Source organism: Ammospiza nelsoni, chromosome 11 (genome assembly GCF_027579445.1).
Source record: "Ammospiza nelsoni isolate bAmmNel1 chromosome 11, bAmmNel1.pri, whole genome shotgun sequence".
NCBI classification, from domain to species: Eukaryota; Metazoa; Chordata; class Aves; order Passeriformes; family Passerellidae; genus Ammospiza; species Ammospiza nelsoni.
In genome coordinates this window covers 13908122-13933246 of record NC_080643.1, presented here as the reverse complement: position 1 = coordinate 13933246, position 25125 = coordinate 13908122, and the positions used below count along the sequence as shown (strand labels likewise).

Sequence of the window (25125 nt, the reverse complement as noted above, 5' to 3'; positions counted from 1 at the left end):
AGCCTGCCAGAGAAAAACCAAAGCATTTTTTGTCTCACACAGTTAAAAGGACTCACAGTGATAAGGTTTGGGCTGTTTTTGATGATATTTAGGGAAGTATTTCCACTAGCAGTGCAAGAAAATTACAGTATTTAAATCAAAATTTGCAATGCTAATATTGCAGTATTTTGGTGTATATGGATTGGTTTAGTATGACCAGTTAAAGATATTATTTACAAAGCTGTTTAAATTTATAATCTGACTTTTCACTTGCTGCAATTTCTTCAAATCATGTTAATATGAAGCACTTACGTAGTAGGAGTTTGAGGCCTTTGCCTGCATCTGTGCTTGAAGGGCCTACTGAATAGAGAGATGTTCCACAGTTACTTCACCATGCTTGCTTTTCTATTTGATTCTTGACTCAAGTTCTATGACACTCTTCAAACAAGCTCAGAAGTTATTAATTTCTTTAGTCTTTGTTTAAATGAATATCTGTACTCAATTAACTGAATGTGACAAAATTGAAAGGATAAAGTTATTGGTGATAACTCGTACAAACAAACAGCAATGCTTTCACAGGGTGTGCACATTAGAAAGAAGGTGTAAGAGAGCTGTAATGACCAAATAAAGCAGGATTTATTTGTGCTGTAATGCATAGGAAAGTGAAAAAATCCTCTTCAGCCTGACCCCAGCAGCACAACAGGGTTTGACTATTCCTTTGAAAGAACAGCTGCATTAGAAGCCCTTTGAGAAGAAAATCATTCAAGAATTGATGAAGTGGATTGATGCCAGAGCATTCTCTCATTATGTGCCACCAGCACATCCTTCCACATGCAAAAACAGTGACTTCAGTTAGACATGGAACAGATTGTTCAGCTCATCTCCAGTAATAACATTATTTAGCTGCTAATGAATTTAAGGAAAAAGAAAAAAACCCCTCTGATGTCTGTGCAGCACATCACCAGTAATTGTAAGAAATTATATGTACTGCATGAAAACAGATATAGGAGCAGTAATAAGATCAGGCTTTTTTATCTAAAATGATGTTACAGATAAAGCTACATCACAGGCTCAGGCACTACAGACTATGAGTCTACATTACTTTCACATATGTCTGTTATGTTAGCAGTTTCCCTCAGACAGCTGTCCTCATAGCTGAAGAATATTAATTTCTTTTCAAACCCTTATTAAAAGTACTGCAAATGTTTCTAACCAAACCTTTGGGTCTTCTGTAAAAGCTTCTGTTGTGGCAGGATTTTCCTACTAAACCATTGAAAAGCAGAGCTCTCTCTTTATAATGGGCACCCTGTGCCTCCCATGCTGAAGATCCCATCAGGAGCAGGGCTTGCTTAAACCACAACAGCCTCTGTACACATCCAGCCCCTGCAGGCTTCAGCTGCACTCCTGTACCTCAGCTCTTGTGGGGAGTGTAAGATGACACAAGCTTCCTTTGCAGCAGTGCTGTTACATGGGAGAGCTGTGTCCCCAGAGGACAGAAGTGAATTTGTTTGATGCTTAGAACAAAACCAGAGAAGGCACTCAGCATCTCCCACACATCTCAGACCTCCATGAGAACGCTGGATAACCTGCTAAGCCTCTCTGATCCCTCTTCCAAACCACAACAAGTATGAGCAGGATGTGCAAGTCATATGCTGTCTAAATTAAGACCAACATAGAGTTTTGTTTACAGGAGCCAGGCTGGGTGATCTTTGCTCAGTAGATGCTCTTAAAAGCTTCATAACTTATTTATGAGGAGAAAAGAAGTAAAACTTGTGCATTTACATCACATCCCTGTGTGTTTCCAAGAAAGGCCTAAGGGCAAGTACTTTCATTTCAGCCAGCATAAAAATCTAATTATTTTGTGGTTTTATTTCCCAAGGTTGATTTTGTAAAAATGAACTGCTTGAATTTTAAAGAATGGATTCTGGTTGAAATATTTTTAAAGATCTGTTTAAAATGAAAGACATAAGGCAATGAGGTATGAGCAGCCTTGTTCTGTGTAACAGATTTTAAACTGTAATGGGAGGCCACAAAGCAAAAAATTAGGTACTGCTGTGATCAGTCAGCTCCACTGTGCTGCCTCATTACCAGAAGTTAAAAACTCCACAGCAGACCTGAAGAATTAGAGCAAGGAAATCATGCCTACCCAGTCATTTTCTGAACACACCCTGAAATACTCTGCATTCTCACAGGCAATCTGCACTGGAGCTTGGAGAATACCTGAAGACAAGCAGCAGTACAGAAGCAAAACTGTAACTTAAATTCCTCTGTGCTTCAGGAAATACCTTCACAGGCCATACTTCTCTCTCCACAATATCTCCTTTCATATTTACATGGATGCTTTTGCTATTCCTTCCCTTGTTTTCTTCTCAGCAATCTTCTATTCAATTGTCTTTCCCTCTTTTTATTGCCAGTACTCTTTCAAAAATGCAGCAACTGATAACAATCTCTCTTCACTGCCCTCTTTTCTCAATGCTTTTTGAGCCTGATAAGGAGTGTCTTATGAAAAAATTGTTGCATAACTGACAACGATGAGTTTTACATGGCTGTATTTTAAGTTACAGGTCTATCACAGGAGTTTAATTCTCCTAAATTAGTAGGTCAGATCAAAAAATAAATCCCCAATCAAAATCTAGAAGATAGAAAAAAGCTGATTCACACCTGAAGTTGTGTGAAGATAAGTGAAAAAAATTCCACTACTGGGCACTGGAAATATCTTTCAATAACATGCCTTATACTTTCTAATATTTTGGTTAGAAAATTAAACTGAAATATACCTCAGTCATAATAAAGACTATTTAGTAACTTGAAGACATCCTATTAACAAACAAACAAAAAAAACCCAACTGTAGGAATGACAGGTTTCTTACTGTTGGTATTACCTTCTGTAGTGAGAAGGAAGTGTAGCTGAACCCTTACCAAACATGACTCCACCAACTTCAATTAATTTGGCTCATGAATGTGAGCTACAACTTGTTATTTCATTCTGCAAGCCTGTAAATGAAATTTGGATTTTAGACAATGAACTTTAGGAAGCCTAATGTCTATTCCCTGATCCTATCCAAGACATATCACCATTGTAGTAGGGATTGGCTTCATTCTGTCATACACTTTAAAAAAAACACATGACTGTAGAGCACCAGGATCAAGTGTACAGTGCCTGGTTTAGCTGGAGCTATACAGAGAAATTCAGAAGTATTCCCTCATTCCCAAACCAAAGGACAGCATTTCCTGTATCAGTGAAGAGGAACACCTGCACCAGAGAAGACAAACAGATTAATGGCACTCAGAATGAAGAAACATTCTTGATATTGAACCAGACAGGTAACACACCTAATATGGAATTTAGATCTAGTTCCAGAATTTAAAGTTTGATTCTAAGCAGTTTTCCACTTTTTTTCCCACTTTTATTGCAGTAAATCCATGACTTCTGTACCTGTTTTGTATGGCAGTCTTCTATTAGAAGAATCTGCTTCTGGACATAGTACAGGAATCTGTGCAAAATGAACCATCAGGGCAACAAATGCCATTTGACCTGCCCTGCAAGCACCAACTCCAGGGGAGTTAGAATGGGAATTAGCATCTAGCTAAGATTTAGGCCTAAGGTTTTATTTAATTTCAAGATGAACTTCTATGTTTTTCTTCCCTATTTTACTTTGTGAAACTTGGATCAACCAGTTGCATGATACTGATAAGATATGGTAGGAGGACAACTGCAATTTCCAATGTCTTGGATCAAAGACCAACACTGGACTGAGAATCAAATGCCATGTCTAGATGGTGAAAGGGGATACCATAAAAAAGTGCTACAGAAAGGCACCAAACACAGAGCTGTACTTACAAACCAGTGAAAGTGCAGCTGCATTCTTAATGTGAGAGGAAACATATCTGTTTATCAAATTCAGAACACAAGGCTGCTGACAGCAGCAGAGGGCCTTGTAGAAGCTGTTCCCCACTGCCCTTCAAGAAGTCAGGTTGCATTTTCTTTGTGGACAAATACAATTTGGCTCTACCCCCTGAATGAAGTAAAGGAATTTGAGTTTTTTCTCTGGAAAATATTAATCCTAAATAAAAACTGAACCTTCCAGTAGGCTAATAGAGTTCTACAAATAAAAAGAAACATCACAAGATTTTAGGAGGTGCTGAAACATTTGTTTTGAAGTTTTATTACAAAAATATATTTGCAAACATACAAAATTTTGGATGAAAAAAATGCTCATTCTTAAACATTTATGCAATAACTTAATAACTGCAAACATACATAGGTGCTATAAAACCCACACCATACCAAAAACGTTAATGATGCAGTATCTACATTTTTTGACTTACAATTATTCAGGTTTCCAGAAATTCTTCCTTGAAGCCCCCCCTTCCCCATGGTCTTCATATTGAAAGAACATGCAAATGGCTACAACTGGTGCATATGCAGAAGTGATAAAACTCAGAAATTACTAAAAGCACATAATGCACATAAAACAACCTAACTAACCATATGCCCATACACTGAATAGATAAAAATAAATACACCACCAAATCAGAGATACTGCAATTTTTCCAACTTGAAGTGAAAGGAAGATATTGCATCTTAACATTTTAGTAACATTGCCAGACAAACATGAGGTGATACATATTGCACACATTCCTCTTGTTAAGATATGCTGTACAAGCAACCCAAATACCTGGCAAAAAGGTGGCTGATTTGCTTAAAATACTTTTAAAAACCAAGAAGTCCCAAATTAAAGTTTGCTTTCCAAAACATTGCAGAAATTCTATCAGTGACTACACATGGCATAATGGATTTCAGAAATAAATCAAAATGAAGCAATTAGAAATGCAAGCAAAAATGATACATCCAGCAGCAAGTGTTTAAATATTGAGTACTTATACACAGAATGACACATTTTATATTAAATCAGGATGAATTACTTCATTTTTTTTTATCACTCATTCTGCAAGTCTTGTTTAATTTGGAAAGATATTCTCCTTCTAAAGTTAATAACTGTTAGGCACCTTTCATATAAACTTTGCATTGTTAAATAACAACAGATACAGTCTAACTACAAAACTGAGAATTTTGATTTTCCTGAACAATTCAGCAGTTGTAGGTTTTAAAACTGTCTTTGATTAGGGAAAAAGTAAAAATCCAAACTCAAACCTAAAGTAAGTTAATATGAGCCACAAAAAACATGCTTAGGTAATAATTTGAGGTGTGCAGTCTGAACTAATAATATTTTGATTCCCAGAAAGAATAGATAAAATCCCCATTAAGCCAGCAATTAAAAAAAACCAGCAACTTTAAAATGGTCACAATCATTTTTTGTGATGCCCCAAGGTAACTTGCTACACACTGGTTATCCCTACATGCAGAAAACACAAATCAAGCTCTTCAACAACCTGGTCATTTCAAACTTACACAAAAATTTAAAACAATTAGGGAAAAAAAGTTTTTAAAGATAGAGATCACATAAAAAAAATCAGCTTTTACACTGTAATTGAGCTTGTGTTTTACAATGAGCTTTTAATTAAAGGAGTTTATCTGTCAGAGCCACTCCCTGGCACTTGTCACACCTCTGCACTGGGGGGGTTCCTGTGTCTGCTGGCCCCATGCAGAGGTTGGAACAAACACATGCTGTAAAGTTCAAGGTGGAAAGTTTGCTGTGGACACTACAATTCCAACCCTGGTTCTCTGCCAGTTCATTTGGAAAGTTTGGGCAGGGAAATAAACCATCAACCTGCTGCTACAAGGACACTACAAAACCAAAGTGAAGTAAGGATCTGCCAACTTCTTGTTTCCAGCTGCACAGGAACCCTCCCAAGTTAAGGATATTGAAAGTATTATTACTTTTGTATATGGCTGAAGAACTCAAAATCCAACTCCTTCCTATCATTTGTACAGATCTTTGGATATGACTGGATTTAGCAAACAGTACCAATGTGTGCTATCAGCTTCCAACATTTCTGTTCTTCCAAACCTTTATCAAATCTTTGAAGAAACCAGAAGCTGTCCATGAGAAGTGAGAAGTTACAGACTCCATCTTTGCTAAATCTAGGTAAGAGCAACCCTCTATTTGGCTTCGACTGTCCATTTTTGTTCAGAGGAACTGCTCCCTGGTTTTTTAGGAAAAGTTTCTCTTTCAGTGAAACTTTTCCTAAAAAAGCCCAACATAAAATCAGTTTAGACCTTCAATCTAACTTGAATCTCACTGTTAATGTGCATACACAGTATTCAAACTCCAGAATTTATGGAAGTTCCTATCTTCCTTAAGAAGTCTGAGTTTCTATTGCTGAATTTAGATGCTACCATTAAATCCAATGTATTTCTCGATGAATGCACATAAGCATCTTTCCCTGAATCTTGAGCATTTTTCCAACAATATACTATATTAATTGGAAACACTGAACTCAAAGGCTGAGAAGAGCTTTTCAGAAGGCAGGTAGTGCTAAACAAAATATATTTTCCACTAAAAAGCTAAGAAAAAAACCTAAAATAGTTCAAATACATAAAAATATTTGAATGTTTGTAAATATTTGTTGTATCTAAAACATCCTGATTTGTGAACAAGTCACAATTAAAGCTCAATTACTAGTTTCCAATGAAATGGCCATGCACCTTGACTATGTCAACATTAACTAATCCTTAGGAGATCTATACTTACATATATGTTGTAAGCAGCCAAACAATATTTTTCTTCATATTTCAATAGTGCTTGAGGGAAAAGAATGAAGCAGTGCATCACAACTCACTACAGATTATCCTTTTACTCAATAACCCAACACTTTTCTACTGAAAAACTAAACTACTATTGCTGGAAAATGTTGGGACCTGAACTCAGATTAATTACCTTTGCATGCCTTTAAGAAATAAATATAACCCATGGGTAAACCAACACAGCAGCATAAGAAGGTATAATTAAAATTTTTCTGATTTGGGAAAAGTACCCAGTTCAATTCTTAGTGAATAGTGACTTACTAAATCACATATACAAAGCAGTAACATTTTAATTAGATTAACTTCAGACTATGAAGTTTACACTAATTATTTGGGGAGAGGGCAACAGAAGAAAAGCATGCATTTGTTTCCCATCTGCATAGTTTTTAACACTGCAGTTCCAACACAACTGAGGAGTGAAAGCCAACTATGGTGTGGTCCATCCTTAAGCTAAAAGGAAACGAAATGTTTAAATTTTATCAAACACTCATGAACAGGAAGAGAGTCTTCCAGTGGTGGTCTCCTAACTATAAATTTAAAATGAGAACTTCAACATGCAACTCCTTAGTTGTTTAAAAAAAAGTACAATCACTGAGGATTTTGCATATTTCAAATTTTGCCTCTTTAGAGAAAATGGCCTTACCCACTTGGGTGTTTTATGTCAGTAACACAGAAACAAACAGGATTAATGAAATATTGAAAGGATGAATTTACATGCATTAGCTAGAGACTGCCAATGTATTGAGCCAATCACATTTTTAGACCTTTTGTTAAAGATTTAGCTCCAATGGCCTGGCTTCCAGACCCTTTCCCTCCCCACACCTTCCAGTTTCATCACAAGGCATTTTGCTCTCATTTTCCTCAGTCCTTCAAACTGGAACGAGGTTCCCACAACTGAATTTGGTTCTGGTGTGCTGTAGTGTACTATACTGTGCATTTGCTGGTTGAAATAGTTTCGAGTCTGTAATCCTTGAACAATGAATACAGCCAGGAATGAGAGCCAGAGCAAACATTTGCACATTCACTTAATGCTAATGAGAGCTCAAATGCAACTTAAGTCCCCTCCCCAATAAAAAAAAGGTTTGCTGGTGATGATCACAGTGAAAACCTAGATCATTCTGAGAACATTACTTTCATAAGTATTTAAGGAATAACAGTTCCTAACAGGTTCAAATTCAAGACATTGAAAACTAAATATTCTTTTACAAAAATATTAGTTTTATAGATGAGGCATAATTGTTTCTAAAATGAACATATTTTAAGTAGATTCAGCTTCAATTATAGCTTAATGTTGTCTGTACTCTTGGTGAGGACTTGCAAGTAGACTTCATGGATAGTGCTGAGAAAATGGGAATCATTCTGCAGGAAAAATAGAAACACATTAGAAACATTAGTGAAAAGATGCCAAAAAAAGTTGAATTTGATGTCACTTTAGTTGTGATAAGGTTTGAAGGAGCTGTGTACCTGCACAGAAGGTGCTTTTGGAACACACACAGGCTGTGAACCATGAAGCTGGGCAGCAGCTGAAGGCACCACCAGGCACTCTGGATGCCCAGACAAACAGACAGGGTCACTGTGTCAGCCTGGCCACATTGTGCTTCCCTCCAGAGCCCAAACCATACACTCAGGCACAGAGAATCCCATTCTGGGTACAGGCTCCCAAATCAAGTCTGCCTGAGTGTCAGGTGTGATGCAGTTTGTCAGGCAGAGCAGCCTGAATGGGACTGCAGCGTGCTCTACAAGAATTCCCAAGTCAAAGCACGACTGGGAAGTGAATTGGTTTCATCTATGGACAATATTTACAGATATTTCTCGAGTCTAATTCCTTCAAATGACAAGTTACAAAACTGGTATATCATCAGTTTTGGTCTTCATTCAGTCTTCTTCAGTCTCAGTAAAGACTGGAGACAAATATCCCTGTCAGCTCTCTAAAATCACCACTCAGAATATTAGCAGGTGAGCTCAGTTCCAAGATTAGTTTAAGCCCTTAATTAGAAAACCCATACACACCAGCAGAAGAAAAGGTTATGTAAAATGGAACAGGTAAATCAGGCAACCTAATGATGGGATCTGGTAATGACCTTTTTGGTCCCAACAACGTGGTCACTGGGAAGATGCTGTTTGTAATTTTTGTTATTTTTGCATTTTGGGTATAAGCTGTACTAACACCAGCATGGAGTGAGCAAGAGAATCCTGAGCTAAGAAAGAACAGTTTGTCATTCATGGCAACTTCATCATGACGTTAGAGGTCAAAATCATCTCAATGCACTGCTGCTCCCAACATCACAGATTTAATTCAACAGAACTTTTTAGTCCCTAAAAATAGCAGAGCTAAAACTTTGCAATTTCCATTTCAAAGAAACACACTAAAAGTAAAGATAAGGAAAGGTTCTAGGGAACTGAAAACAGGAAATCTTTTCTTGAGGAAGTGGAACACTTAAAAAGACAGCAAAATCAACTCCCACCCCATACCAGCTTCTACTACTGCAAGTTACTCTTCATTTCTCTACAAATTCATATGGATGTGAAAGGACACATCGACCAAAAGGAGCAAGCTGTGCCAAACTCTGTGTACAGTGTGGAGTAATCTGCCCCTTCCAAAAGAAAAGAACATCTTTTGTAATCTTTCAGGGCAAAAGGAGTTCCAGGGGTACAGAATCTGTCAGTGCTGCCTTCTGTGCTTGGAACCCCATCCCTCAGAAACTCTGAGCTCTCTATAGACACTACCTTTATTAGATGTATCAGTGCTTCTTGAAGCTGAGACCTACTGAGAACAGTAGGAGGTGTAGTCTGAATTTCTGTTGTTCCAAGTGTTAAAGGCGAAGAAGATCTGGGTTTATTCTCCACTTCAGTAGCTTTTGTAGCTGATTGCTGAAACACACTTGGAGACAAGAGCACTGAAGGTGTTACTGTCGTCGTGGCTGTAACAAACTGTGCAGGTGCAACCTGTAAAAGAACAGAAGACTAATAAGTACTGTGCTCAGCAAGAATGAATGATGCCTAGCAAGAATAAAGGCTGGAGAGATAAGCATAAAGAAAATGAAATAAATTGCAGCCACATGTACTCAGTCAGATATTGCAGAACAGCTGCTCTTAATCAAGAAATATCTACCTATGAAGATTAATATTAGTACCAATAGTACTTCTCATTTTCAAAGCTGAAGAAGGTAGCAGCCTTGAACAATCTTGTATGCAGACTCCTTTCTACTCATGTGCTTGCTACCTTCCAGAATTTTTAGAACTGAACAGATACAACAAAAGTTGAGCTTTTCACCTCAGTAATCTAAGGAGCCTGTAGCTGTTTAGCAAATTATTTTCCTCTGGAGTTTTCAGAAGGATCAGTCCTGCTTCCTGCACTCCCACTTCTATGGTCTCCCACAGATACTTTACTTCAAATTTGAAGTGCATCTCAAACATATTTAAAGAAACTGCTGAACTATAGTTAAACCATTGGAGTACACAGAAATATTCTCATTCTGTTTTCCCTTGGGGGGGATGTAGGATGGAAATATTTTAAAGACCATCTTCCCACCTCATTGTTCCACAGGTCTGTCTCCACTACACTACACAAATGCCCATACTGCCTACACCACTTTTTCTTTTAAACATAAATTGCACATTTAGAGGACTATTACATTTGCATCAATTGGACACAAATAAATGTCCTCTCTGAGCAACTCTGACATCTCCTGATAACTGCAATTGTTACTCAGGCTGATAATCTGTGTCTTGCTTAGGCTTCCAGCATGATCAACATGGTAAAAAAAAAAGAAAATAAATAAGCCAATCTCACTCCAAAGAAAAGCAACACTAAATGTGATTTATAAAGATGTTTGACATGTCAGCAGAAAGAGCTCACCTTGGATAACCAACAATCTTCAGAGGAAAAAGCCCTCCAAAGCCATCTAAAGTTAATGTGTATAAAATAACATCAACAACAGCAGAACTAGAAAATTGATTTTCTTGTAGTCAAAACTGTGAAGACTCACAGCGTGGGATTTCAGCTGAAGACAATGCGCTTAAACTGACAGTTTGCTACACAACATGCACATGTTTCTTAAAATTCCCAAATCCATATAAAATGCTTTCAATTGGGTAATTATTTACTAACTGGGTCATGATCAGACTGTAGAGGTTATTTCATAGCATCCCAGTGGGTAAAACAGCATTTTACTTCAAGTAGGACCATTTTTTTGCCTTCACGATCAGATCTGGGCATGCTACTAAAATTGCTAAAATCTGAAAAAGGAGTGGGTGCATAAGGGAAAAGCAGAAATAAAATACAGATGGTGTCCTAAAATGAATACATAACAAAAAGGTAATGAAAACCAGTTCTTGAACACTTGACTATTATCAAGTTATTTTGTAACTATAACCTGAAACTTAAACTTGACTGTTATCCAAGGCAGTTCTAAGAAGCTTAAACCTGCTTTTAGCTGGCTAAAATTTGCTATCACAAGTTTTGCAGTAGCAATTACTGGGTTTTTTTTCCTCCATCTTCAACTTTTTCTGCTTTGTATCAGTTTATAAGATACAAGGTATCTCAAGAAAACTGAGACACGCAAAGGACAGGATAGCATTTTAAGCCTCTGGGGTGCTTAAGGTTGGGCCAAGGCTAAAATACCCTCCTACAATATTATGGCATTAAGTACTCCCTGCTTACAACATAAAAAAACCCAGTTCAAATGGTGCAAGCTCAGTGCAGGGCTGCAACTCCAAAAATGTGTTTTCATTTCTGCATTAGAACCAACAGTAAGAGTGACTGTGCAAGAGCAGTGCACTGACAGCAACTCCCCCTTCCTCCAGTGCTGTTTCATAACAGCTCCTTCAATATGGGCAGTGGGTTTTTTCCCCCTAAGAAAACCCCTGAGACTGATTAGCACAGGTACTGTTCCACTTACTTGACTGGCTTTAGACAAAGTTTTCGGCTGTGGAAATACTTCTGATTCCTTGTTTTGCTGTACAGTCTGAGTTAGGAAAAAAAAGCAAAATTTACAGGTTACCATCCACAGCTCAATTTCTAGAGGTCATTCTCTGTTTTTAAGAAAGCCACAAAAATGCAAATTTCAAGATTTTAGATATAATTCAATTGATTTTGTAAAACTGATATAATCAATGGGAAGCTGAAAAAAGAGAAAAAATCTGAACTTATGTTTTATGCTTTCAATATTATGGCAAACCTATAAAGCCGTATCTCAATGTAGCCCACAGAAGAAGTGGGTCAAAATTGAAGGAGTACAAAACACTCAAAGCAAAATAATCAGAAAAATAAAATTGTTAATTGTATTGTAGACTTCCACACATCATCTCCCATTACAGTGCTCAGCCTGCAACCTTCCATCCCTTCTCAGATCCCCAGCTCTGAGCAGTACTTTTCTGACACAAGAAGAAATCTCTAGGACTTATTCACCCACTACCAGCAGCAGTTTGAAAAACCTCCTCCACTAGAGAGCAGATGCTAATAATACAAAACTAATGGAACTGCATTTCTAACTTAGCCATTCAATCAATACCACACAGTGGAAATCCTTCATTATCTTCAAACAGCTAATATATAACAGCACAGTTTTCAAGGGAAAAATACATGTAGTCCAAAGCTTCATGGATATCAAAGCCCACAGAATACCTGAAGGGGAGAGATTATCTTGCTGTTCAAGGCTGATGGCTTACTGTGAGATTCTTTGAAGCTTTCTGGTGTTGCAAGTTGGCCAACCGAGGCAGAGATGTTTGGTGTTAAGGGACTCTTAGCGAGAGACTGCTGCTGTGTTTGGTCATGCTGTGGGGTCAACCTGAGTTTCTGGAGAAGATCAACACTTGTGTGAGATGCATTGGAGACAGTCCCTGTGTTTGCTGTAGTCAAGGGTGCTATGAGCTGGCTTTGGCCAGCCATGAGATTCTGTGGAGCGTGGTTCACGTCAGATGGCGGCTGATTCACCAGTGGGGATATGGGCTTGGCAGCTTGCTGCATAACTTGCATTATGCTGTTGCTTTGTTTGAGGCCAGGAAGCATCTGAGCAGGGGCAGCTTCCATTGTCGAGGCTGAATTAAGAACAGGGCTTAAACGAACTGAATAGCTTGGAACGTTTTTCAGCTCAGGCTGGGAAACTGAAGCTGGAGGTATTATCATAGGTGTCAAACAGTCCTGCTGGCTGGCACTGGCTTTAATGCTTGGACTTTCACATTTCCCCAGGGATTGTTGCATTACTGGTGACTGGTCAAAGGAAAAAGGCAAAAGCAAACTGTGCTGCTCTCTGGCAGATGCATCTGTCTGCAGCTTCTCCATTCTCTCTGGATTGGGATATGGAGCTGCAGGCTGTTCCTTTTGGACAGAGGTTCCAAACAGTTCCTCCAAAGTCAGATGCTTCTGCCTTGACTGAAATGGCTAAAAAGAAGGGAGAAGAAGATTTCAGTTTAGAACTAGACACAACACTGTGCAGCTCACACAGTCTATTACAAATTCAAGGAAGTTAGGAGAGACAACTAGGTCAAATGCATATAAAACACAGTTTGGATATCAAGAGTGCCCCATTCATAGGAATTTTAAAATTAATTTAATTTATGAGGAACATCCTGGCTATGTACGGCTTTTCCTTAGGGCCATCTCAGGACAGTCTCTGCAGCAGTAGTCAGGAAGGGGGATGGCAATGGATTCTGTCAGGAACATGGCACCTGCCATCATCCATCAGCCCTAACTACACAGGGCACTTTAGGGAAGTGGAGGGAAAATCATGCACGTTGAAAAAATCCTCACAGAACTTACAGAATTGGAAATAGTGAAATGGTCGAAAAGATGGGAAAGGAACATAAAAACCAGAAGCTGCAAAACTGAACTAGCAATACATGTCAGACAGTTTTCCTAGCCCTAGTGCAGTAGATGTTACAATAGGTAAGAGAATTTCTATATACTTAAATATGTATCTCCTTGAAAAGTATGTTAAATGTACACAGTTGCATCTAACAGTCCTTTAGTCTTTCCCCCCAAAAATACATCTGGCCTACACCACTGACACTGTTAGAAAAATATGGTTTTAACAATATCATATTTTGCTGAAAATATTTCAAAATGTGTTTCATTAAAGAGAAAAGAAACAGCTATTAACCAGTGATCTCAAAATTTTCCTTTTTTTTTTTTGAGGTTGCACAGGACCAGAAGTTATGTAAAACAGCTGGACTGAAATACAACATTCTGTTCAGAAGACTGAATGGCCTGAAGCACAATTCCAGTGTATTCTGATGGTATGTCTAAACAAAGATGCTACTTCACAATGACAACCACTGCACCGTGACATTGCTCTGCTGGCTCTGATTTCCCCAGCACAGAGAACAGGACAGCACAGCAGCACAGGTGCCACAAATAGCCCAACAAGAGCCCCTTGAGCCTGAAGTCACACTGTCTTTTTCCCAGGTTACTCATCTCTACTGTCCTTGTTATTCAATTTTAGCTAGTTAAAAGCCAGGCACCCTTTCATTTTGGGGCTGGGACATGCTATAGTTTATAAACTTTGTTAATTATGTTAGCAATCTTTTCCTAGAAAGTTGTTCTTACTTTTTTCCACTGATCCTACTGATCTGGAGACCTGTCCTTCAAGAATAAAGATCCCATTAAGAGAAAAATCACTGTTCCAGATCATTTCAAACTCAGCTGTTCACTTCAGTATGATTAATTGACCAGCCTTCCTTTATTAATACATTGCAATAGTCAAGTAATAAACTGAAATCTCTACCGTGCCCTGATCCAATTCAGACTGGATAGTCTCAAACATCAAGTTACTTTCCAGCATGGAGTATAAAACACCTCTTTTACCCTGTCTGGCTGAGGTGTACTTTGAGCATTTCATCAACTCAAGGTGTTTATGAAGACCTTTACCACAAGGGGCTGCATAAAGGCCACAAGATCACTTTATTTCATAGGAATAGAGTGCTGCTGCTGCTCAGAGGGTTTCTCCAGAAATGATTTCAGATAAATTAAGCTTTGCAGTCCCAGCTCTGCTTATTCATGGTTCAGTACCAGTGGTCTGGTTCAGTTTTGCAGTCTGCTGGCACAGAAGCATTTCATGATACAACTAAATTTAATTTTGAATTGCCAAGATATAACACTTAACTACACAACATCATACAGGAGACATTTATTTTTATTCCCAAATGTGTGGTATCTTTAGCATGAGATGAAGTTAATCAACATGCAAGTGTGACATTTTGGAGGGAATTTAGCAATCTCACTGTACTTATCATATGCACACTATTTTTTGATTTCACTGGCCAACTGCTTTAATTAGATGAAAACTGTATATTTTTATAGTTGAAATGGAATGTTTTTCCAGTAGTCTCTCAGTTGTCCATGTTACTCAAAATGTGACTCAGAACCAACACATCTCAGATATATTTGAACCCAGCTAACTGGCTTTATAGAACTATCACTTATGGGACCCAATTAATTTTTCCAATATCTCTGCAGCTATTATTTTAAATAGCTCAACAGAATTAAAAATATGACATTTTACATGTTCTATAAATCAACTTTCCCTTTAATTACTTCAGAGAAATTTGATAGAATCTTATATTTCCAGTTTTTCCTTTACTAGTTAATTGATTCCTGTTCTGCAATTCCATGCACTGCCAGGTGGAGCATTTCAGCTGATTTTGGACAGTCTACATGGAATGACCCAAAGAAAATATGAGCTTTGAGAGCAAAGCCTCAGGCAGCCCTGGTGCCAGGTTTCCAGACATGGCATGCAGCAAACAGAGCTGGCTGCCAGGGGTCAAAACCAGAGGTGCTGCTCAGGGGCTGGAAGGGCTGGGATAGAAATAATCCCAGCAAACTCCCACCCCTCATTTTAGTTCATTAACTGTTACTACCCTACCCTAAATCAGATTCCTGCTGCCCCAGCTCTGACCCAAACTAGGAACTACAACTACCCCTCCAAACTGTGTGTATTATTTACAAGTACTAAGTGCAGATTTTCCCACGTTTTCCTAGGGGATGTCACTTCTCAGGCACGGTGATTTATTGCATCAGAAGCACCCCAGAGAAGCCTGGCAGGGAGAGGAGTTTTCCATGGGGCACTTCAGGAGCAGCAGCAGCGCCGGTCCCGTGCCCACTGGGTGGCACTGCAAGCAGGCCCATGGCACCTCCCTGTCACAGGCAATCCAGGTACTGCACAGTTCACTCACTTGTTTCTCTGAATTTATCTCTACAAAGTCTTGTATCAAGCCTCAGCTTCCTTGTACAGGTACACAACTGTGGCTCTGAAGCACAGACAAACCTTCAGTAAATGCCTGAGACAGAACACCAGGGCTTGAGTTCCTGAGGGAGAGACCTGACCACCAGGCATGGTCATCTGTTCTTGCCTCCTGTCACTCCAAGTCATCCCACACACATCACCACAGACTCACTTCTTCCAGAAACCAAGTGGGCCCATTTAAACCTGAATATTCACACTAGTGGGGACATAGCATTTTTCATAAGACAGAATTTAGGATCCTAAGAGTCTTCAAACTCATCTGTTTAGCGATAATACACTGGGCAAACACTGAAGGCATCTTAAGAAAAAAAATCAATTTTGGTATCAAAACAAAGTATTAAATGAAAAAAAAAACCCTCATTTAGGGTTGGATCAAACATACCTGCTCTTGCACTGGTAATGAAGGCTTCTGTTCTGAAGGCTCTGTACTTTCTGGCTTTGGAGGATTTGAATTCTGTTGCATTCCAGAACTTGATATAATACTTAGGTCACTAATCTGATTCTGAGGAGGAAAAAAAAAATATAAATACATGAGTTTCAGTCTACATTTACCCACTATGCAGTCCATGGCACTTGGGACTGAAATACAGATGAGGTACAAAGCGCTGGTTTTTGTAAGACACTGTGGAATTCACAAATATTATTATTTATTCTAGGAAATAAAAATCATACCAAGCCATCCAGAATCTGGTATGCAGTCATAAAACTTTTACTCTTTATTATTATAAGAAAAGCAACAAGAAAATACAACTGATTTTATACTTTTTTACCAAAAACAAAAATGATACAATAAAGAAAAGGTGGGCTTTTCACATCCTGTATCTGCATTGGCTGCTAACAGAAGTTTGCTACACTTCCTTCAATCAACAACCCAAACTAGAACTGCTTAGGAAAAAAGAATCCTGCCAGAGAGCACTCTAAGTGGATGGAAAAACAGCTTGTCACTGATTTACTTCCACCAGATTTAACCAACCAGGTACATCTTTTTTCAGGTGTTAATTTGGTTTTCTGTGAACAAGACAAAACCAGGCAAGAGAGCTGCATTATGACACAGTATGTTTCAGATGGATTTGACTTTCATCTTTAATAAGCATAAAAATAAACAAACACAGATATTCTGTTACTGTTAAAATCACCAGAAAAACTCAGACTGTAGAATAATCCAGCTTTCATGGGTAAACTACACCAGATGCATCTCATAGAGTTCAACCATTGGTACAACACATGGTGATTGCTCTGGTATCTTACCCAGAGCAGTAAAATATGGGTTAAACTTTCTAGCAACGGATTAAAAAGCAATCTGAGCTTTATTCTTTTGTTTTCAAATTCTAACTGAAAGCAATAAATACAAAACCAAGCCTATATATTGTTATTTAAGGACAGAGGAGAGAAGCAGACTTTGCATCTTTCTGACTTTTAGCCACTAACTTGAAGGTCAAAACTCCTTGTGCCTGAAAGGCTGGAGGCCCTTTAGTTATAAAATCAGGAAAGGCAGACTCTTGTTTTCACTAGAGGATAAGCTGCAGTATGTTTCCCTGCTCAAACTGAAATACAAACACAAAACCACACTATAAAAAGCATCCATTCACTTCATTAAAAAAAAAAATCTCAGAGTTCATTCATTTTCACATATGGGCTTGATGTAGTGTGTACTGGAAGGATTAAGCTGATTTGGAATCCTAGATTAAAGCACTCAGACCTTCATAAATCTCTTTTTCACTCCCTCTGCCCCCTTCTCATGCTGACACTCTGCCAATCTCGTGTGGGCTGCACACAAGGATTACTGTATGATCCATCTGGAATGTACCAGCAGATAAGTACTTTCTGCTCCTAAATACAAATTCATGCATAATTACCAAGTGCCATAAAATTATTTAAAAAAAAAATTAAGTCAGGAAAGGTCTCTCAAGAAGGTGCCTTCCAAACAAGCTGGTTACTTCATCACATTTGCACTGGCACACTTTGGCTACAAGAGCTCCAAAATTAACGTGCCAGGGGTTGTTTCTAAAGCTGAGGTGGTCAACAGAACATTCTCCAAAGAAGTTTGCTTGAAATGTGACCAACATTGTTCAGTTCTGCTTTTCTGACAACTGTACAGCACTACAGTCACAGCAGGCTCTGACGGGATCACCGTGGACAGGTTCATTTATGGTTCATGTACACAAAAAGGAAATGAAGTAATTATTCCAGTTTCCCAGGTGTTCAAAAAATAAAAAGAAAGAAACACACACATATATAACAATAAGAAGAAATAAAGATACAAAGCCCCCAGTTTTAAAGTAGCTCTGTTGTAGCCCATGCCCTGCCTATTTCACTGCTGCATTACTGGCACCACAGATATTGTCTGTCCATTAAAATATCTGCATCTGTTCCTGCTCATCAGAATTTTACTTGTCTACAGAGCTTCATCCATGATGTTCAGGAACTTTGTTTACAGCAAAAGCTTTTCAGTACTCTCATATGAAAAAGATCTGAAAATTAGAAGAGAAGCTGGAATATCCCAAGTCACCCAAGAGCCATCTGTTGGAAATGTGCATTATCCAATACTGCATGGACAGAGAGGGAGAAAAGCCCCACCACACCCAGGAGGGCAGTGGTGCATTCCTGTGGTATGGGCTTTTCCCCTTTTCAAAAAGACCTCAATTTCTTCAAATCTGTCTAGATTGATACAGCACTGAAAGATGAACCATAATGTGATGTTTCCTTCTGTGATCTCACAAAAGCTGCTACCTGCACAATGCTGGCCTTCATCCAGAGACACCTTCTCCCCAAACAGCACTGACACACACTGGCTATTAATCTTGTTTTCATCTCTATTTTAAAGCATTAAAAGAACATAGGAGTGATTTCCAGAGATGAGTATCTAGCCTGGGTCAAAGATACTGTGTTGTTTATCACATTGCCCTGACCTCAATGTACCTCACACAGTGACAGGCTAAGATGGCTCATACAAGGTTTAATCCACATGCTTGCTCTCTTCTCATCCCACACTGTATTGTAACCATTCAGAATCTCACAAAGACTCAATTTCAAGTACTCAAAGGAGCTCTGCAGCACAAGCAACTCCTGCAAGGAATCAAGCACTGTACAAATGTGCTCCCTCTTCTCCCAGCAGCACAGGCACAGAAGCCACACCATGGCTCTGCAATGCAATACTCACACATTGCTTTACTATGGCACATTCCTGTGTTATTACTCTGGGAAGAGGCGTGTTCAGAATCTCTGCTTCCATTTTTGGATCTCCCACACATTACCTTTATATTCACCCTGCATGTATGAATTTGGTCCTCATGACTATATAAAGTAATTCTTTCTTAAGAGAAGTAACATTCCTCATTATGTAATCTTGTGGATTTAGCACTGGCAAAGGTTAACAGGCTTTTCCTTCTGAGATGAATTATTTTATTAAAGGGAGAAACAGTAGACAGGACACAAGAAATAAACTGGAGAACAAAAAGACAAAGGAACAGTATTGTTACACTTAGTCTACAGCTAATAAGAAATATGCTTCATAAGGTCTACAAACTGAATGCCTCAGTCTCTAACACCACAGTTCATCTTTTGAGACTAAGAGACAGATGCTGTTTGGTACAATTTTTATTTGCTATTCCCAGAGACAAGATTTTCTCACAGCAGGAGAAATCATTATAAAATGGGTCCACCCTGCTACACTTCTAGTTGGACCACATGATGGGGATTCAATCCATCTTGTCTGAAATCACAGAATGTTTCCTAGTACAGTGCTCCTGAGGGAGGGAGCAACACAGCACTCTGAAAACAAGGCTGCTGGAATTATTGCACACTGCCCATCCTTGAAACAAAGCACAGCTGATGTGCTAAAAACTGGTTTCCAGAAAAGAGACATTTACTTACTCGTTCATACTCATCCTTGGCTTTACTAAGCATCTCTAGGATGTCAATGGGCCTGTTTTCATTGCAGCCATTGGTTCTGCTGGGACTTTTTCTGTCCTGAGAAACTTGCTGCGACCTCTGAGCTTCTTGTTCAACCACTCTGTAAAAGGAAAGGAGAAACAGGATTTAAAAATTTAACTAGAGTTAACATCTTGCAAAAAGCAGTAAAGAAAAAAGTACTCCCAGTACATTAACCCATTTTTCTGCCTGAATAAAAGCCTAACACATAGCTGACCAAAGTTACACAAGTTTTCATTTGCTACAAGGTTCAAACAAGACAAATTGCCAAATGGTCTGCACGATTTATCTCCCATTCACAGAGCACTGGTCTGTCTCTCTCAAAGTTTGCCTACAGCAAACACTACTCCTATAAAACTCTCATGTTTAGACATTGTTACAATGAAATATGTGGACATCCAGGCATGTGATACACAAAAAGCACATGTTTTACACCATACACCAAGATACAAGTTTTACTCTTTGCTTCCTAACATGCATTTCTCCATATTTAGCCAAGTCAAGCCATGTCACTCAACAAAATCTATTACCAGATAGTTCTAATTTAGGATGAGGTCTACCATTATGCAACAGAGACAATAGGAAAGAAGAGAGCTGGCTCACACCAGATGTCTCTGGAGTCAGTCTGCAAGAAGACTTAGAGCAAGTCACCCCTCACACCCCCACCTAAGGCTCTGGAAAGAACAGCAAACCATTTCTTCTTCAAGCTGCCCTGCAGTCATTCCAATTACCTGCATTACCTCTGGCCCCTGGTGCCTATGGTTCATTCACCACTTCTACTCCACCCCTGCCTGCCTCAAGTATCCAGAACCTTCCATCTGAAGGACAGGTCAGAGATGCAAGAAGGTGAGGTGCACCTGCTCATTTCATTAATAAAAATAAAAACAGCATCTACTCCTAATCCATATGCAGTTCACAAGACATACATGGCTGTGCAGTGCGCTGAAGCTTATCCTCTTGAAATAAACACACACCAGCCTGTAATCCCTTCTTTTTTAAGCCTGCATTAATCAAATATGTTAAGAAAAAACAAGCACTGTAAACAGGGCAGAGCTCTGGAGCTGGCATGTCACTTGGGAACTCTCATGCTGTGGAACTGATGGCTGAGGGGGGAGCCAAGAGGTGCCATCACAACAATCACAGAAAGTGTCAATCATCCCAGCCTCCAGTTTCTTTGGGTCAGTTAGGATTCAGGAGAAAATCTAGATTTTATAGGCTGTAATTATTTATATGTACCTCTACATTTACATTTCTGAGGAAAAAACAGTTTGAGTTTTGAAAGTTTCTTCCCAGTTTTCTAGCTACCAAGCTTCTTTACATCACTAGAGTTTAGCTTAAAAAGGGTTAGATTTGGCTTTTAACAATTCAATGTTGCTTTCACAATTTTTCATCATACAAGCTGGTTATTTAACCAGCTCCTGATTACTTCCAGCCTCCTCTGTAAGCAGCAGTCACCTGGCAAGGTAACTCACAATAGGGAGGCCAATGTAACCCTGATAATTTCTGAGAACTGCAGCATGTGCTCGTTTGGATGAGGCAGCTCAATACTCCACAAGTGTTTCTATGGTGACTCCCTGAGAGAACATTTTGTTCTAGCACCTCACGTGGTCACCCAGTCCTGGCTTAGGACCTCTCTAAACTCAACTCCAAAACTAATGATGAGAAAGAGCAAGGTAAGAGATTCAGAATGCTTTGCTGAGATGTAAACTGCCAGCATAATTGTATAAGAAAAAAGAAACACTTCAGTTAAAGGGAAGATTCTGGGCAAAGTGAAATCACACAAGGTGCCTGGCAGGCACAGCAAACACTTCACTCTTGAGACTTTCCTTTTGCCTTAATTAGTTGGCCCAGAAGGTTTCAGTAAAACATCCTCCCCTGAAACCAGTACTCATTGAACTCACAGCAAAACACCTTCAAGGTGTGCAGGCATTTCACAGAAATGTTTCATAAAAATGTCTGAAAAACAGTTCATAATATTTTTCTCTTGTTCATTATGAAGTGTTTGTTACCTTTTTAAAGTTTAAAGTTTACTTTCTTTTTGAAGAATAACAAATTCTCTTCTCATCTAGGTAATTGTCCAATAGCTTAAACTCCATCTTCTGTCTTGTGCACCACATTTCAATGGTGATGATGGAATATAATGTGAAACTGTATCCCCAGAAATCTGAAATTCTTTCCCAATTCTAGTCTGCTTCCTCTGTCTCAGAAGCCAATTTGGGTCTGACTATTGAAACAAGGTAAAACAAGCTTATAAACTAAATTGAAAATAACCCCCCCATACAAACTTACATGTCAGAATGCAATAGTTTTCTCAAATATTTGAAGCCGTGCAGTTTCTGCCCTACTCCTTCTAGAAACGCCATCCCTCAATCAATCATCTTAACTTGACACAAATTAATTTTTTCTCAAATCAGGAGTTTGACTCCCATGAAATGTTTTCATTTCAGAAAATTCTAGAATTCCTAAAAAAAAAAAAAAAATCTGTAAATCAAATACCTAAATACCCTTCCTGGAGGCAAAAAAGTCAACTGCTGCAAATCTGTACACTGAACATGCTCTGTGTGCAATCCAGGATTAAATCTTTTAAGCAAGGCCTGCTGTTTCTTTCCATTATATCAGATAGTGGAAGAGGCACACATTCCTTCAGGGACACAGTAGCTGCTGTGACAGTTTGTTGAAGAATATCTGGAGTTGCAGCATTGAAAATATACCTGGCACAACCTCACAGAAGGGCAGGGGGAGGGAGAGAATGTGAGAAGTGAAGTCTGTGATTACAAAGCCTAATTTACTTTTCTTTTCAAAGATAAGCCACCAAAATACAAATGGATGGCCTGCAATCTTGTTAACTCAGTCTGGCACAATAAGGTCAAGTTAAATGCAGGGAAGAGAATGCAAATCTCCTTGAAACCTTTTATGGTTATGTTTTGGAACTGCTGAAGTATTACAAAGGCAGCACTCTTTCCTATCAGTGATTAAGAAAAACTCCACCTTAAGAATAGGGTGCAAATCCAAATTTCCATCCCAAAGACAAAAAACTACAGAACAAAATTAATACTCTTGGAAGAAAATGTAAATATTGCAATCCAGCCAAAGGGGTAAATGTGCTTTATGGACTGCTGTGCCATGGCCAGACTGGTCTGTTACCTGATCCCACTTTTTAAGACTTCTGAATTATCATTTGTATCCTATCACTTATGCTACAGTGACCAGAGCAGCTCAAATGGACTCAAGGTTTGCTATCTGAAGTTAGATCTGCACTGCAGCTGTGAATATGGTAGAGTTTGACAGGTCCAGCTCTCTCTCACAATTCAAACATTAACTAATGGGTTTAGATTAGAAGAGAAAGCCATGTCCTTCTGATGCTCTGTTTATAAAGAGGAGAGGCAGTAGATGTTTTGTTATTTGTTTTGGTAACAACATCCAAGAGTCAGTTTCACACAATTGTTTCCCACTAATCCTTAGATACAGACAAACCAAATAACAATAAGAAGTCCAACATAACTAGGAAGAAAAAAATCAAAGTGGCAAATGGGGTTATAAGGATGAGAAAAAAGAAAAATAACTTAGAAAGATATCTTGATACTAATGTCTGTCATTTGTGTTTTCTTTCACTGCTTCTGTGTGAACATAATAATAACTAAAAAAAAAGCCAAAATAACCCACACCAAACCCCCTACACTAAGAAATTAGAATTCAGCTTAAAATATCTACACTGTGACTAGTTTTATTAGATATTATATATTTCCATGTAATTAAATTATGCAAGTTTTCAGGACAGCCTGACTGGCAAGCCCTGACATGCTGCTGAAGGCATGCAAGAGATAAGAGGCTTCAGGAAAGCAGTGTGATAGCAAAGAGGAGCAAAGCTGAGAATGAGGGATGAGAAGATACCCTGGGTAGTACACCTACAATCTGCATTTTAGCAAGAGTAACTATCCCAAATCCAGAAATTAGCAACACCAAGCCCTTATTATTTCACAGTTTTGCTTGCACTCCTGAACCCACTACAATTCTAGAAAATTCTACCTAGTTCTCCTACTAGTTTTTTGTCTCTTCACTTCAGTCAAGAATAACAGCTAAATCTTATAAAACCCAAACAAACCACAAACTCCAAGAAAAAAACAGCTCTCCACAAAACAAGCAAAAACCCCCAACCATCGTTTATTTAATTACACTCTTTGCATCAGAAAATCTTTTACCAGCACCCCTATACAAAACAGAATATAAAATAGCTCACAGTGCACATAGTTGCTTTCTTTGGAGAATGCCAACTAACTTTTCCACTCATTTTTTTAATCACTCAATTGAAAATATTAATGCTGCAGGTTTTTTAAAAAACAAATCTGTAATTTTCATTAGTTAAAAAAAACTTCTATTAGCAAGAATATTGTATTCCTCCATTTTTAGGAGAGTGAGGAAAAAAGCAGACACATTGAATAATCTCTAGAAGGCCCCAGTACTTACTTAGCCATGAGCTTTGCTATTCGATGACAGTCATTCTTGTCATAAAACCAAATACTGTAAATTGACACTAGAAAACAAGAAAAAGAAAGCAAGTATAAGACAAAAAAAAGTAATTAAATCAATAGAAAAAAACAGGAGTCCATTAGATCTGCAACATACAAATTTCCATCAGTTTCCATTGAAATACTGTGTCATCACCTACTATTTATAAAGTAATCAGAAACATGTGCAAACATAAGTACAGCTTCAGTCAGATTGAATGGAAGAACTATAGAATCTTGATACTGTTTGTAAATAAAAGTGACAGGAAAATGTTTTAACCAGCAGGTGCCTTCTCACTACAGTTGCAACCTCCTCTTTTGAATTGACTTTATCATTTAAGCTAGGCCAAGGAATATCCATTAAAAAAAAAAAAAAACACTGATTTTTAAATGTGTCAAATTCAAAGACCAACATTAACATTTGAATTATAGCATGACAGTTCAGTCAGAGCCTCTCTGGAAAGTTGCCTCTCCAGGAGGAAGCAGCTCCCATCACATAGCCACATTCATGGAACAGCTTAAAACTACAATGATAGGGACCTCTGCTCTTTGAAGGTATCCAGGACAAAGCAATGAGAGCAAAAGGGCTCCAGCTCAGCAAGACAGCCTCATTCTGGTTTCAGAATAAGTAAAATTCCATTGAAAGTTTGCAGAGCTGGAGCTTGACCACTGAGCCTCCATTCAAGGGAGAAACTCGAGGAGTGCCACGAGCTGCTCCTTCCCCAGCAATCCTCCCAAGGGCCTTTCCCCACACAGCAGC

The 25125-nt window shown here is 38.6% G+C and overlaps 1 protein-coding gene across 4 annotated transcripts in view; it reads right to left on the bottom strand.

Moving 5' to 3' along the window:
- Positions 1-4109: 4109 nt before the first annotated feature.
- Positions 4110-25125, bottom strand: part of DCP1A (decapping mRNA 1A) — a 33501-nt gene continuing 12485 nt past the window's right edge. For 2 of the 4 annotated variants that reach the window (XM_059480161.1, XM_059480158.1), the window contains 7 exons: positions 24325-24391; positions 19804-19942; positions 16313-16432; positions 12315-13070; positions 11590-11655; positions 9416-9634; positions 4110-8047 (listed from right to left, as the gene is read on the bottom strand). In XM_059480161.1, the coding sequence (XP_059336144.1) occupies positions 7967-8047; positions 9416-9634; positions 11590-11655; positions 12315-13070; positions 16313-16432; positions 19804-19942; positions 24325-24391 (1448 nt within the window). In that variant the 3' untranslated portion in view covers positions 4110-7966. The remainder of the gene's footprint in view (positions 8048-9415; positions 9635-11589; positions 11656-12314; positions 13071-16312; positions 16433-19803; positions 19943-24324; positions 24392-25125) is intronic. The other 2 variants (XM_059480162.1, XM_059480160.1) reach the window with 2 other exon arrangements.